Source organism: Chamaea fasciata, unplaced genomic scaffold, assembly GCF_029207755.1.
Source record: "Chamaea fasciata isolate MVZ Bird 193981 ecotype frontalis unplaced genomic scaffold, bChaFas1.0.hap1 SCAF_8, whole genome shotgun sequence".
Classification (NCBI taxonomy): Eukaryota; Metazoa; Chordata; class Aves; order Passeriformes; family Sylviidae; genus Chamaea; species Chamaea fasciata.
The window spans coordinates 20,182,172-20,198,410 of record NW_027094093.1 but is presented as its reverse complement, the minus strand read 5'-3'; the positions used below and the strand labels follow the sequence as shown (position 1 = coordinate 20,198,410).

Here is a 16,239-nt window from a genome sequence, read left to right as displayed (position 1 = left end):
TGTATCTTGGATGAGTAAAAAGGAAGGGAAAACTATTTAAAAGAAAAATCAGCTTCTGTGCCAAAATTTGAAAGTTCTCAAAGTACAGTACCATCACATCTCATAACAGGACTATGCACATTTAAAAGCTACATTTTAGTAAAGTTTTATCCACACAAGTGTTCTCCATTCCTCTACCATTAATTATGCCAGACACTTCTGAACTGCTCTGGGCATGTTTTCTGGCCCTGTTTTTCCTCACAAGCTGCAGCAACGAATTGCAGCTGAGGATTGTGAGCAGCATCCTCAGCACTGGGGAGAGAGAGAAACACCCACAGAGATCCCCAAAAGAAAAACACCATAGTCTGAGACAACAGCAGTGCAATGCCAGTCCTAGGATTTGCCACAAAGAACAAGGGCTTCTCCCACAACTGACATGACAGCTACTGGAGGGATCTGTGCAAAATTACACCCTGGATTGTAAGAAATATGGAAAATAGTGATGACCCCCCAGTATAAAAATAATTGCTCTATATCTGTTTCTATCTGAACATCTATTTGCTGGTCTAATTGTTCCATTCAGGGCAATCCTGAGTATGGAGGTATTGCATGTGTTTTAATAAATGTATAAATTTAAATAAGTACCTTGAACACCAACGTTTCAACACCGATGCTTTTACTACACGTCAGGTAACTCAGCATTATGTATTCAAGGAGACAAGGAAAACTCATTTTATTTACTTCTCATTACTTCATATCACTTTAATCTTGCCCTGAAAATTGCTAGATACTGGAAACTAAAAGAAGCTTGATTATCAAGAGCTTGATTATTTATTATTATTATTATTATTATTATTATCATCATCATCATCATCTGTAAGCAGTCAAACTGCAGCATTAAGTTTAAAGCATCAGAACTTGCTACTAAGACCAACAAGGGTAAGTGGCTTGGGAATCTGAAAGCAGTACAGAAATGATCTTTGAGTGAAACAAAATTTTTGAAGTATTTCAAGAATGAAGATGTGGCCACAGTCTTTTTTCTTTATTATACTTGTTCTCTAGTATTCCTGCTGTCACTTTTTCAATTAGACTCCCTACAACCATATCCTGGACTTAGGCTAACATTGCATCAGGAAGTACACACCATAAGTGACACATACAATCAAGATTGCTCTCTCAGAACAATCTTTCCTCAAAAATAGTAGCTCTGAAACTCTAGAAAACAGTGATATACTATATACCTTAGGAAATAATGCTAATTAGAACATGCTTCCTACAATTCTTCAGCAAAAAAAGCCTGCAAAAATGGGTTTCTATATTCATAAAAATGAATAAATAAGCTTATCATTCAGGGAACTTGGGACCTCAACTGTGGTTTTGGAATAGATGTTTAATACTTTCATCACCTTGACTATTTAAAAAAACATAGCAAGAAAGAACAAACAGCAAAGACACCATGACATGCAATTTCCTACATAAACATGAGGAAAATTCAATAAGCTTGGAGCCCCTAACTTTACACGAAAAAATAGAAATACATCTTAGTAAATAATTTTCCCTGGAAATATCCAAGTTAAAAACAAATGAGAAGAATCAACATAAAATTATTTCTTTTAAAGGCCAAGAGAATGATATATTTGGTTACCAACTACTCTGCTGCTCAATCTGAACAATCTAGTTAGACTTGTGCACAGTATCAAGATTTATATCTTGCTTCAGATGAGAAATTAAGATGTAGAGCAAGGAGTTTTGTTTAATCGGCGTTTAATTCAATACTGTGTTTAAGTATAAATACATTAGGTTAACAATCAGGAAAAGTAAACTTAAGGAACAGTAAAGAGGAAATTTCTTCTCCCCAGATGGAAGTGACTGAAGGCTGCTATTTACAAAATTCAAACCATACACTTAAAGATTATGTAACTTAAAGTAGTCTACATATTTTCAAAAATAATTCTATTTTACATGGCAATAGTGACCTACCTTTTGGAAGGATCTTTTTGAAGGCATAATGAGATTAGTTTTCTAAAGGATTTGCCATACTTTTTCATCATCTCCTTGTCCTCTACACCTGTCTCTAAAGTGGGAGGGTCATTTTGAAGCGTTAGCATTAACACCTAAAATAAACCCAAAAATGAGGTGTCATAAGCAAAACCAATTTGAAATGTAGAAATTAAGAGAAAAAATACTCCACAGAATACATCTATTTAGATACCCTGAGCTGCTATTAAAAATGAAGTAGTACTAACTATCTAGCAGCGTTAATAACACAGCCAACAGCATTAACAATTACAAAGTGATTGTTACTTTCATAGGAGGATATTTGTGATAAGGTGCTGCTCCTGTTGCTAACTCAATGGCTGTTATCCCAAAACTCCACATATCGGCCTTGAAGTCATAACCTCGCACCTGAAACAGAACCAGAAGGGAAAACCAAGGTGGTAACGTCTCAAGTTCCAAAATCAAAAGACAAAATGCTTTAAATTTTTGATTAGCATTAGAAATACCTGCTCCATTACTTCAGGGGCCATCCAACAGGGAGTGCCAACAAACGTTTTCCTTACTTTGTTACGAGTAACATCACCTCCAGTAGCTAAAAATGCACTAACACCAAAATCTGGGAAAGAAGAAAAAAGTTGAAATCTGTTAAATTACCAATAACAAAGCAAAAGTTTTATGTTTTAGAAATGAAGTCAGTTCCCAAAGGTATGCTTATAGAAACTCTCCATTGCAGAGCTGACCTTTGCTCCACATCACGCTGTTCATGAAATGCTATGGAATAGAAATTACAGCTTTATCAGGGAAATCCACACTAAAACATCCTCAAATTTAACCTCTCAGTATGTGTCTTCCTGAATAAAGCTGCAAAGGACTCCAGTACATCTGTCACTTAAGGTTTTCAAATATGTACTTTGTTTGCTATTGTTCAAACACAAGGAGTTTCTTCTGCATAGCAACTAAATATGAATGTGATCTGAACAAGAGAGAACACTATATGCAATTTCAATTCTTATGGGAATTTGACAAGCCAAAGACAATCAGAGAAGTCATCACTAATATGTACTTAATAGTAGACCAGGACATGAATAGCTTTTTCCAAATTCTTCAATAGAAGAAGGAAAAGAAAAAAGGCAGGCTCAGTGTTCTGTTAACTCATAACTATATGAGTGACAGCTGTATGGGAGAGGTAGGCCTGTAAGTGGAAGAAAGAGCAGGTTCCCAATGTATGCAGAAATACTGTCAATTTTGAATGCAGATATATGAAGAGTATTTTCAACTGTACTATTTACAATCCAGTTAAACTGAAATGGAATAGTTCACTATAGACTTCAATTTATTCCCTATTGCTTTCCTATTGTTACCTGATTTTCAGGTTGAAAACACCTCCAGTAATTACAGAAAAATGTCGTTTTGTCATTATTTCACACTGGCATATTAAACCCCTTCAAATACATGCTTACACGGTATTTTGAAAGCATCATTTATATAAAAATTACAACGTCTGTCTACAGCCATTTTTACAAGCAAGGGCTCTCAGTGCTCAGTCACCCACTATAGACCACGGAAGGCCTGGCAGTGTGCTGGGGGAAGGGGCAGGTATCACAGCCTGCTCCCACTGTTTTCCAGATAATCCGATACCAGCCTGAGAGATGGGATATGAGCCTTGTTCTTATGAGACCAAATAATTTAATTCTTACAGACTACAGCTCAAGAAGCACATCAATGTACTCAAAAGACCTTTAAGATGCTAAACTGTATCCAACAAACACCACTGCCAGACAAATGGCAGATATGCCAAAAATAATTCTCAGTGAGATGTATCTCATGCATCTCAGTGACTAGTAAACTTATGGTCAAAGTCCTTATGAAGGACAGTACACAGATTGTTGGATCCTCAAGAATTATTAAAATTACTTGCAGGAAAAAAATGAAATTAACAGTTTCTACCATTTGCAAGCTCTTTATGTGCACAGGTGAATCAAACGGAAACATTAAGAGGACATTAGAAAGCTTCCTTATATATTTGATGGGACACAGAGAAATATTGAATAATTTCTGAGTCAAGTATCATTAATCATGAATCCTGAAATCTGAAACTGGGCAACTTGTGGGTACCCAAAAGAAATAGTTAAAAACCAACAGAAAAACTTTTCCCCTTGGTACCAGTTGCCCTTGATCCACCTGCAATTACCTTTTTCTTTTATTTTTCCATTACTCTACCACCACCATTACCTGCTATTTGTACAGAGCCATCCTCACCCAGAAGAATGTTGCCAGCCTTCAAATCTCTAGAACATGCAAACAGGGGTTAGCATGAAAGCACATACTGCATATTTTATGCAAACAAATAAATATTGCATACTGAACAGTTTCACAAGATAGCATTTTCAAATTTAAACCAGAAAAAAGAAAGCTGATGTGTAAAATGTAACTGAATAACATCAAAACAGAGTGCAGAGCTCAGACTCTAACAAATTTTCATGTATAAAATGACCAGAATTCAGCTCTAGCATAAATGAGCAGAATTCAAGGATAGATTTTAAGAAGATAGATATTTAGCTTCCAAGTTTGATTTACCACTTTTTATAAATATAGTCACACAAACTCAAAGTTTTCAGAGCTGTAAACCAAGAACTAATGCTTTTTCACATCCAACTGCACCACTAATGAAAAAGAGAAGTTGGAAAAAAATTCTCCTCTTTGATCTCTTCAGAGAAGAGACACATCTTCAAAAGAGGTAAATGTACTGTACATTTCTATCCAATTAAGCTATTAAAACTCAGGAACAGTAGACATATTTTGCTATCGTGTACAGTGGTAAAAAGTTACTTGGCATTGAATATGATCAAAATTTAGTATGTGCTTAGGAGTTAACAATATCCATTTAACACACTATTCACATGTAATGTTCAGAAGAAAACTTAGTGGTTGTTTTGGTTAGTTTTTTTTCTAATAGAAACATGAACCCCATTCTTAATGCACAGTTTAAAACTGTCATACGGAATCCATCATAAAAATTACAACTTGAGAAAATTACCCTTTCCAAGTTTTATTGAATTTATATCACTACTGAGAGGTAACATAACCTGTTTCCTCATATATATATATACATAAACAAACATATTAAAAAGAATGCATTGAAACAACAGAACGAGATCCCTAAATAATTTTGAAAACATCTCTTTCTAACAAATGACACCTGACACTCCCTGAACTATACCACAGCATTCACCTATTATGTATATGGGAAATTGAAGGCACAGTGTTCCAACTTCAACAGGACTTCTGCAGAGTTTAAGAAAGGAGAAACCTCAGATGTATCATATAGATCTCTCTTTTTATCTTAAGATACTTTAAGAATAGACAAGGGAAATTCAGAAATCCAACCACAAAGGGTCCTGTTATCCTTCAAAGTTCATGAATGTTCCCTTCACAACAATATCAGCTTAACAGAATACTGTGAATTAAGGTCTAAGGCAGATCTTTGGCATTCCAGACCAGAAGTCAAGATAACTATTCTTTATTTCTCTATTTATCTCAATTTTCTCTGTGCAAAAGGAAGAAATATCTCTGGATTTACATCAGTGAGAATTCATTTATGAGACATAAGATGTATACATAAAGAACAATTACTGTACCACATCAGTACCACCCTCCATTCTCAGATTCCTGTCTGCAGCAAACCTGGTTTTTGGGAAAAAGATTCCCTTATCATAGGCTAGTGCCTGAAACAGAGAACCTACTGCAGACACCTTCCTTGAAAGAAAAATTCACCTCAATGAAACTAGTAGGAAGGTCAGAACGCACTTCCAACAACCAAAGAGTGCAGACAACCTCTGGTTCCTACAGCAGATAGGTATGTATATACCACCCCAGGCAATCTGCACAATTTAATGGAGGAAGTCAGTGGAGAGAGAATATACAGAACACAGCAATCGTTAGATGCATATACACTAAGATGCAGTTCCACAGTACCAATCCCAGCTTCACATGTGGTCACAAAAGAACGTCTGGAGGTGTAACAGATATTTACTGATTACCAGGAAAAAAAATCATTTCACATTTTTACAGGAGTCCCAGCACCCAAGATTAGGGGTGAACTGTGCAACACAGTAACCAAGCCACAAAACACAGAGCATAAACTAGAATCAGATCAGGTATCTGGAGCACCAGCAAGCACAGGACTAAGGACCACAGTTCTGGCATGCTGACCACAGCACAAACCTATTCAAACTAGGAGAGAGAGACAGGATAAAGACCCAGGCAAACACTAAATATTAGTGACAAACTGCAGCCAAGATTAGAGCATCTGCCCAAGCACTATCACTTGATAATTGCTGGTCACATTTATGGAAGTGAAAGAGGCAATACAAGTTGCTTAGTCAAGCCACTGCTGCTGACCAGAATCAACAAGCGACAGTCAATTCTGAAAATGTTTTTCATTATGTATATGCTCCTACCTGTGAATTTGCCCATTCCTGTGTAGATAGTCTAAGCCCTCCAAAACTTCTTTAAGAATTGTTGCTATTATGGGTTCTTCAAGCACACCATTTTTGTGCTCTCCTCTGTTGACAATATATTTTATTATATCAAGCATTGAACCTGTATTACAGATCCAGGAGAGGAAAAAAAAAAACATATACAAAGCATTATCATATCAGATTCTTTAGAAAGCTGTATTTCTTTATTCTTTTTATGCTACTGCAATTTAAATCTTTGCATTAATGTGGAAACTCTTCATGTAACTAGCTCTTAGAATAAAGCACACCACTAACTCATCCAAACGAGATACAGAGCACTGCTTTTTGCCAAAAATACCATAACACTTAATGATCCATTAGAAAGATCTGCTAACAGCTTGCAAAGCAACCACAAATTAAAAATTCAGTAGTACCCCATATTTAAATAGATATGTACTGCAAAGGTCTTGGTTTATTATCCAGTTTAGATTATGGTTCATGTGTTCATGATGTAAAAATGCAGCTGCAAGATTGGAAGGAGACAAATGCAAATAAATGGTAACATTCCCAGTGACACATAGTTTGACATTGAACTTCAGTTATTATACACTTCAAGGCATTTAATGGAAACATTTTGTTTTTATCTAAGCACTATTTGACAGCTCACAGTAAATTCCTGTCATGAATCACTGGTTTCTCTCATGCTGTATGCTTGCCTTTGCTTGAACTGATCAATTCAACCAAATGCAATACAACAAGTGTTATGAGCACTTCCCATCCTTGTTTTCCAGCACCATGGTGAAGTAGCCTGCTGCCATCAAGACTTATCTCAAACAACATCATGTAACAACCAGGACCATCACATCCTGTGCTGGAGCTTCTCTTTTTAAACTGCAAGCACATTAAGTTCAGCCCCCCTTTTCCTCTTCCAGAACTAAATAAGAATTGTATACCAGTTAACTATCATCATAAAAAATGCAGTGAGTGTTTGGTTAGCTTAAGCAATAAAAAGGATGCAATACGTGTAATACTTGGCCTAGGATGGATCTTGCTTGAATAAGCAATGAGTAATACCCATTATGAAATCAGAAATTTATGCATTTTTATAAAAATACAGAGGATTCTAGAAAACCTCCATAAAAGATCACACTGACAGAAATTACTTAATTCTAATCAGTTTTCCCTACACAGCCTTAACCGATAACTTTGATAAATTGGATCAGAATGAAAATTAAATTCTGTTCATATAACTACCGTATTTCAGTAATTCTTAGCCTATCCTATGAATACAGATATACAAACTCTGTAAGCTTGCACATTCCTCCTTAATGTGCCTACATCTCAAGGTTCATCCTATGCCGTGTCTACCTCTTTCTCATTAGACAGTTTAGATCAATGAACTCAAAGGTGGTACATTAGGAAAAAGATCCCACAATTGCCTTGCAGCTAAACAAGTAAAACCAGTAACTTACCCCCACTTAATAGCTTCATAACCAGCCAAAGTTCATCCTTCACCACAAAAGATGTGTAATAGGTCACCACATTAGGGTGATTGCACTGACTCATTGCTTGAATTTCTTTCTGTAAGAAATACAAAGCCCAACACAACAGAGCCAGCTATCAGTTTTGCTAATATAAAATTTAGTTTCCAAAGTGAAATACTATAACAGACTAAAGTATGTACAGAGTATGCATCAAGGCATTAAAACATTTCAATTAACCTGAAGATCTGCATGCAAGGAAAAACATTATTGCTAAGAACATGAGGGAAGTTTGGCCACGAGATACAGGCATAGCTACATCACTTCTCTTCTGAGAACAGCAAAGAAATTACTCAAATTCACAAGTAAGCAATGAAGAATGAGTAGTCTCCAAGAGCGGAAGGTGTGGGTATAAGCTGGACAACAAAACGCAAGGAAAAGTCAAAATCTACTGCATTTTCTGTTCAAAAGGGATAAGAAGAGTAGAATGGGAACAGGTAGGAAAGGAGGAAGGAAGCCATCAAACAAAGGACACAGCACCACTGGCTCAGCTACTGTAGAATGGACAGGTAGACACCAGAGCCGCACAAACAGAAATGGAGAAAAAGCAGTATTACAGGCCAAAAGTCATAGGAAACAATTGACTAGAGGAACACACAGTCACCAACAGATGCACAACGTGGCACTACCAACTAACAGCATCTATGACACGCCACAGCTGTACACATTAAGAATGACTGTCTTGTATCTGCTAATTCAAGCAGAGCTCTTCTTCTATTCACTCTTTCACATTATTGTTCTGTAACACCTTTCCAGCCACTCTCATTCTTCTGCCAGTCCCTTACATAGGAGCATGAGGCCTCTTCTGTACCAGAGGGTTTGGCCTCACACCAATTTAAGCCGCCACAACCCTACTTCTCCCTCTCTATCTCCAGCCACAGAGCCCCGATCCATCCCTGGTGCTAGAGGACATGCTCCTGGAGGGGGAGCCAGTCCAGAAGCCAATCCAGCTAACAAAATTCTTCCTCCTCTCCTCCCTCCCCGAAACGCAGCTGCTTTGAGGTAGACTGTGTTTCTCTCTGACTCAACAGCACTTGTGCAAGTTAGGCACTACGCAGGTCCCACTTAGTTGATTAAAGCTGTCCCAAATGCCATTTTCAACTTTAAACTTCATTTTAGCAACTGTTTGAAAGAGGGGGTTTTTTTTAATTGCAATGCACTCAAAATCTCAGCTAGTTTCTAATAAAAAGTTAATTATATGTATTAAAGACTGGGATTTAATCTTGTGGTGTTTGTAGGTGACTATTAAATGAGATTTTTAAAGAGAGATTCTTTCTCTTTTTTTTTTCCCTCTTTATTTTTTTTTTATCACAATTCAGCTTATTCTGTTGTCCAAAGTTCTCCTCCTCCTCAGACAACTTCTGAACCCTGAACCACAGAAGGAAGAACGTCTGGATAATGAATCAATGAGGCTGAATAATAAGAGCAATTTGCAAGATAGCTCCCTGTCATCCCCCAGAAGACAGTAGGTGGAAGACAGAAGACAGACATGTGGAGCACATTTCCCTCTCCCAGAAGACAAGTCATCTTAAACACAAGTCAAACTACTGCCTCAGGTTCTTAATTCAGCTACCCATTCCAAACCTTAACTGTAACTCTCCCGCTCCTGGTTACTATTTCATTTCTTACACTGTTTTATTATTTTCCTATGGTGGTAATATAACAGTGACTCAAAAAGTCCAGCTGACACCACTGGGCAAAAATGCACCTCATTTATTTTTCTCAGACATTAATAATTCAGAAATGTAACTAATTGACTGAGATAAGCTTCACTATCTTTAACTTAAAAGTGCTTTGAATATTTTACCTCCCTGCATCAGCTCACTGGCAACAACAGAGCTACCACAGTAACCATTGCCAAAGGCACCTTGTGTCTCAGCTTTCATGACTTTTCTTTCAGAGAGTCTTTGCAAAAGAAAAATAAACAAACAGAAAGTGCCTCGTGAGAGCTAAGGGATGAAATTTTAGTCAGGAAAGAATTAATTTCAGACTTGCAGTTCTAGAAAACTCCTATCACAAACAGAATAGTAAGTCTCCACAGAATTCATCTATTTGGCTGTGACCCACGATATGCACAGGAGAGAAAAGCATTCACTTAAAATACACTGCCAGGGAAACAGCTTGCAGCAGAAGATCCAGGAGAACACGCTGGGGCTTTCTTCACATCTCTGTCACTTCAGACATTCAACAGCGGCAAGGAAGTAACAGCAACTTAAATCCCTCTCTCATGCCTGTGTTCTCCCTGCCTCGCACTAGCACAGGCATTTGTGCACTGCACCAGGTAACATGCCCAGTTAAAAGGGCACGCTATAACCTCTTTCAGCCAGGTTACTCCTGATCCAGTTTCACGGAGCAGCTGCATAGAAATGTCTTTCAGCCTAAGGGCAGGCGGGTGACCCAGTTAATAAGCAACTGCGAGGCAGCTGCCCTCCGCGCTCAGCGCAGGCCGGGCCCGGCGGCGCCCGCGGGCACGGCCCCCACAGGCCGGGGCTCCTGCACACGCGCCGCGGCACAAACGCAAACAGCCTGGACAAGCCGTTCCGTCCAACAGCCATTCTACACAACATCCTGTCGTTTGTATAGGTTTGGACTGTTTAAAAAAGCCGGAGGTAAAGGAACGGCGAAGATACCCGGTCAGGACAGTACTAAGGACAGGACTTTTTCCTTGGCCTAAGGGTTAAGTTACACTTCGGTTACAATAGTGAGAACACAGGACACTGCAGGAAACAGAGTATCAAATTTCAGGAGTTTGGCAGTTTGTGTAACCTCAGTAATATTTAAGCTCCCTCCCACACTGCCTTTCTATTTTAATTTACACTGGCCCCAATCCTAAGTCGCTTCCACGGGCACCAGGCTTGATGCATTTCCACTTCTCTGAAGGCCACACAGCTGAGAATTTGTGAAGGGTGCCTGTGCGCAGCATTCATAAGCACTCTGCACCAGCCTTTTAAAAAACAGCATGTTCAGAGGGTAGACAGTTTTAGAACATCCCTGTGCCAATAAAAACTGTTTCATCAGAAAAATAAGTGATTAAAAACTGATTAGACTCAAAATTTTTAGACTCAAATTCTGCCAAAAGCACAAGAACGTTCTAAGTACTATCAACTGAAATGAAAATGTTAGTACAGTTGTAACAAGAGTTTTGAAGGTCAATTATGCCTTTTTCCAGAAAATGTCTCTATTTCTCAAACAAAATTTTAAAGTTTCTCTATTAGAACTGAGTCATAAGTATACTGAACCTCACAAAAAAAAGTTAATTATGTATGTGTATGCATGCACATATGTGTACGTGCTTAACTCTCCTAACCAAGAACCAGGAAAATCAGAATTCATGTTCAGATCAAAACAGATCAACAAATAAAAGAAACAAAAAAATCTGAGTACAGAAAAGCAGAAATTGACTTACGTTATAAAATAAAAAAGATGGTATGGACAGTTGTCTTTGTACCAAAAGAAAGCAATATGGGACCAAAAATTCAAGACCTACTGCCTCATTTGACAGACAGTGGAGACATATCAACAGTAAAGACATTCAAGCATTTGGCAAGGTAACTTTTTACAAGCTGGTAACTAACTGCAACAGTTTCTCCAGACCACAAGAATTTCTCCTGCAGATTTCTGGCAGTTTTGTCTGGTTTTCTTGTTTGCTTGTAACATTCTTCATTCCCGGTATTAGGTCAAATTCTAATCAAAAAGATCCAATTCTGACCATTTTATCTTACAACTATTAGTATTTATCTTTTTATAGAAATTTTCTTCGGGGACTGTAGCTGTTAATACATCATGCACAGCATCTCACCTTGAGCTTAAAGACAGTTCAGAATTTATCTTTTGAGTTTTCAGGTGACAGAATGCTTACTACCTCAGAAGTAACTTCCACTACCACAATCCTCGTAAAAAGCACAACAATGTCGCATACAAGCTGTCACATAAACTGAAGGCGAATGCCATCAATCACCAGGGGAAAGAGCATTTTGGGTCCTCCACTGTAAAAAAGCCATTTTATCTGAAGAAACTGGATGGACCATACCCTCTGTATCAAATTCAAGATATCTTTTGCACTGGCAATTCCCTGCTGAGGAGATCATTTCCTTCAGAGGCAGGAATTTCTGCATTAGAAAAAGCCCACAGTCTCTAGGCTGTAGTATAACCTGTGGAACAGAAGAGAGTGTTCTCACTTTTAGAATGGTTTTGTGTCCTTCAAATCTTGCTATGCTGCCTATATATAAACACACATTAGTCTTATAAGCACCTATCTAGGAGCATTAGAAAGCAATAGGGTTTGGGGTTCAATAGTTCTTTGTGACTTTGTCTGGATTGCCATAATCAGTGCAGAGGAAAAACTCTTGCAGTTCCTTTACAAATGGCTTCTTCCAGGTCCCTTTCTTCTCTGATCAGTGGCCCAAACAAATAATACTCTTCAAACATTCTTGTTATGGCCTCTCCGATAAATGAGCGTTACTAGCTTTAACAAGAGCTTTCTTGTGTAGATGGCAGCGTTGCCATTCCTCCTTTTCTCCTTAAAAGTTATCATTACAAAATGATCCAACATGTTTTGATGCTTTAGACATTTTAAGGAGACCTACTAAATTTTTTCTTCATATTTTTAATCAGTGTTTAACCAAAGGAAAATGTATCTTTCCTCAGAATTAAAAAAAAGACAGACAACCAGACAGCAATCTCTCAAAAACTGAGCTTCCAGAAAACAAGAGTTTAGGGTCTTCCTAAAGTTACCCCAAGTTGATTAACCCAAGATTCAAGTTTACATATCTCATTTTTGTGACATGAGAAAATACACATTAAAAAATTATATCTTTAGGGAATGGTGTAAGTCTTTCAGATTATTTTCAAATCCTTCTCTCATATCCTGCATAAAATTCTACCCTCACTCTTGGACCAAGCAAAAAGCTTGGCAACAGCAAAACAGAAGGTAAGTCTCCATGTTACATATTGCCCCCTTATTTACTTACAAGTAATTCATCCATACTGGTTTGGCACTTTTCTAAGTTGATCCTCTTTATTGCTACACGTTCTTGCCTGGGTTTGCAGAGCGCTGCCTGGACAACTGCTGTAGCACCGCTACCTGAAAAAGGGCAGAAAAGGAACAGTCTTAAGGTGAGTTAAACCAGTGACCAGCATTAGAAGCCCATACTGACAAAGAATTTCTAATCTGCTGTTTATCCTGTTTCAGCACTTTCCCCACAGGCATACCTTTCCACTAGCGAGACACCTTTCACACTTCTCAGATGGAAAAGAAAAACTTGAAAGTTCCTTTTCCATATGCCACAAAAAATTCCAAAGTCAACGACTTAAAATGATGTGCTCATTTATCAAGACATAACCACCACCTCAACACATTTCACAGTTTGGGAACCATTACACTTCTGTCTTTGGATACATCTGTTTTAATCAAGAACATGACCTGCACAGTTGATACATGGAGGGGTGGGTACTGTGCCTTATCAAATGTTCTTTCTTTCTGTTCTTTTAGGTCAGTCCCTGTTTAACCAAGTTTTTTGTTCCCCTATCCAACAAACAGAAAAAAATCAGTGAACTGTACATGCCAAACCTTCTACAGTTCCACCAGTGCTCCTGCTCATTCGTCATGACTGGAGTAACAATCTACAAAGAGCATGCTGATCCTTGTGAAGAGCACAGGAGGCACAAATATCACCAACAGTGAGAAGATGCAGGTTACTGAATGGCCCAGCAGAGAAAGTCACTCATGTTTATTTGGCACGCAAATCACATATGGTCACACAACTACGATGACAACAAACCCCAGGGGGATTGAACAAATGTGGGGGAAAGGAATAGGATAACTTTCTCTAGTATGCTTCATTTGTGAACCACAGGAATAAAAGGTATTGTTGCTTCTTTTATCAGGCACCCACCGGCTTTGCCCCAGTCAGTATTGCTTCACTAAATTTAAGAAATGATTGCAAGCAATATTCAGAAGGAGTTTTGCTCAGGTTGCACATCTAGCTGCCACATCAAATACAGCAACGTGTGTTTCCTCAAATAATTACATTGTGCTCATCCATGCAGAAATCTAAAAGCTCCCAACAAGCTTCAACATGTAATTCTAAATATTTCAATATAAATTATGGATTTCTGGTAAGTCATTTGAGCAGCATGTTATATCAGCCTGCTTATAAACTATGTTCTATTTATTTGGCACGTCCTAGATGAATACAAATTGTGAACAAAAAGCCTTTTGTTGTCAAGCTCTACAAACGTGGATTCAGTTACCAGCCGACTTAAGAACAATTGTGAGCTTTTCCCCCTGCACATCTGAAAACAGCACCAACAATACTTCATGACTGAAAGTTATTGTACATGTTTTAATTGCTATTTGCTTAGCTATTTTCCTGTATTGTTGGTTCACATGATGTTTTCACTCAAATCGCAAAGCTTTTAAACTGTGTATGAATTTTGCGTCAAAATCCTGTGCTCATCTTTAAAAAAAAAACTCTCAACAGGACTAACTAGTCATGTTTCTACAGGATGTGGTCACAGACAAATATTGACATGTCCTGTTCTGTCTGCTTACAGAACAAAGCCTTTAAAAATTCCAATAATGTAGGTAATAAAAGAATTAAGAGATTTAAAAAATTAAATAAGACATCCCTAGGAAGAAACCACCAAGTCAGCACAATTCAGCTAAGTAAGACTCATCTACATAATTTTAATGAATTTGTGATTTGTATACAAAGGCCTCAAAAAAGACAAACAGTATAAGCACACAGAGAATTTATTCACCCAGTTCTAGGGTAAAAACTTAACTATTTCCTCAAGTTAAATGACAGCAAGTAGCACTTCAAAACATTTTGGAAAAATTAAACTACAAAAGAAAAAAGTATAATTTTCTGTGTTTTCTTCTCAGACAGAGATGACCTGCAATGAGATGTTCTTCACCACATTACTAAGATGTGCTAACAATGCAAAAAGCTTTCTAGGTTTAGAATAAAGCCAATATACCCAGTTTCTTCTTTCTCCTGCTTTTCTAATTCTCTACACAATACACTAGCTTGAGAGCAAAGTCAATTTGAGCAGTTTTTATTCTCAGTTGGACCTACGTACATATAAAACCTGTTTGAAAAAGCAGTTTCACATACTGAAGTAGAGCCAGACACTGAGTAGCTATATGCCTCCTTCCTCTTAAAGATGTTCTCTCCTCCTCTGGCTCCCACGGAACAACCAGGCTAGAGGTAAGGAAAACCTGCAGGTTTCACATCTGGTCAGAAGACTCCTTTTGTCTCATCTACTAAACAAGCAGAAGCGTGAAGTGTTCCAGAGGAGCAGCTATTAGAAACCAGACTACCCAGATAAGCATTTCAATGGAGAGGTAATAGACAGTAGTAACGCAAGTAAGAGAAGTAATGCACTATCATACAGTGAAACTAAATTGTCAATCGTTTAGCATAACAAATTAGGACCACAGAAAACAACTGCATAGAATAGATTACAGTCAATCATTCGTTGTCAGAAGGTAGGGCTTCTTCAGATACATTGAGCCTTAGTGAGTCTTCCAAAACCCTCACAGCAGAGAATACTAAATACACTATAACCAAAACATAGACTGGTTTAACACCCAGACTCTGTTTAGGAAACTGATACATCATAATGAAAGCTCAGTTTGCATAAAACATGAAGCCTCTACATCCAGTTGTCTCCTGCAGAACAAAACAAAAGGATTACCCATGGTCAGACTCAAAAAAAAACCCCAGCTCTGTAAGACAATGGGGTTTTTCCACTACTGGAAAAGTCATTCTGCTACAGACAAGTTCTCTTTGCCAATTTCAAAAGTTAGCAGTGAAATAACGCAATTTCAGACCACATCAAGATGCCTACTACTCCCATTTCACAACAGACAATAGGTCAGAGCTTTGTCTTGTCCTGGTGTTTTTGCTGCTATCCTCTCTAGTGTAAGCATGCCCTTACAGCCAACCTGTCCTTTCATGCTACAGACCATACACTCCCTACCATCCAGTCCTCAGTGCAACAGAGCCATTAGAATTGCTTTTGACCACCTGGGTTCACACGATAGAAACCTTCTCAAGAGCCACTACACACAGCCACACTTCACCTCTTCTGAAAGGATGCAACCTAAAAGCAATTTTCTGCATTCCACTTAGCACATACTTCACAGAGAGCATATAAAAATTCCACAAATATTCACCAGGGATTTAAGCTCACCTGAACAAGTTCCTTCAAGTTGTTCTAAATCTGACATAAAGGTATTTTTTCCTCTCTCTTCT

General features: G+C 37.9%; 1 protein-coding gene across 2 annotated transcripts in view; it reads right to left on the bottom strand.

Moving 5' to 3' along the window:
• STK39 (serine/threonine kinase 39) overlaps nucleotides 1-16,239 on the bottom strand; it is an 83,882-nt gene that overhangs the window by 52,079 nt on the left and 15,564 nt on the right. For both annotated transcript variants that reach the window (XM_066190005.1, XM_066190004.1), the window contains exons 2-8: nucleotides 12,949-13,061; nucleotides 7,910-8,018; nucleotides 6,438-6,579; nucleotides 4,210-4,265; nucleotides 2,484-2,593; nucleotides 2,284-2,385; nucleotides 1,960-2,093 (exon numbers count right to left, since the gene is read on the bottom strand). In XM_066190005.1, coding sequence (XP_066046102.1) covers nucleotides 1,960-2,093; nucleotides 2,284-2,385; nucleotides 2,484-2,593; nucleotides 4,210-4,265; nucleotides 6,438-6,579; nucleotides 7,910-8,018; nucleotides 12,949-13,061 — 766 coding nt within the window. The remainder of the gene's footprint in view (nucleotides 1-1,959; nucleotides 2,094-2,283; nucleotides 2,386-2,483; nucleotides 2,594-4,209; nucleotides 4,266-6,437; nucleotides 6,580-7,909; nucleotides 8,019-12,948; nucleotides 13,062-16,239) is intronic.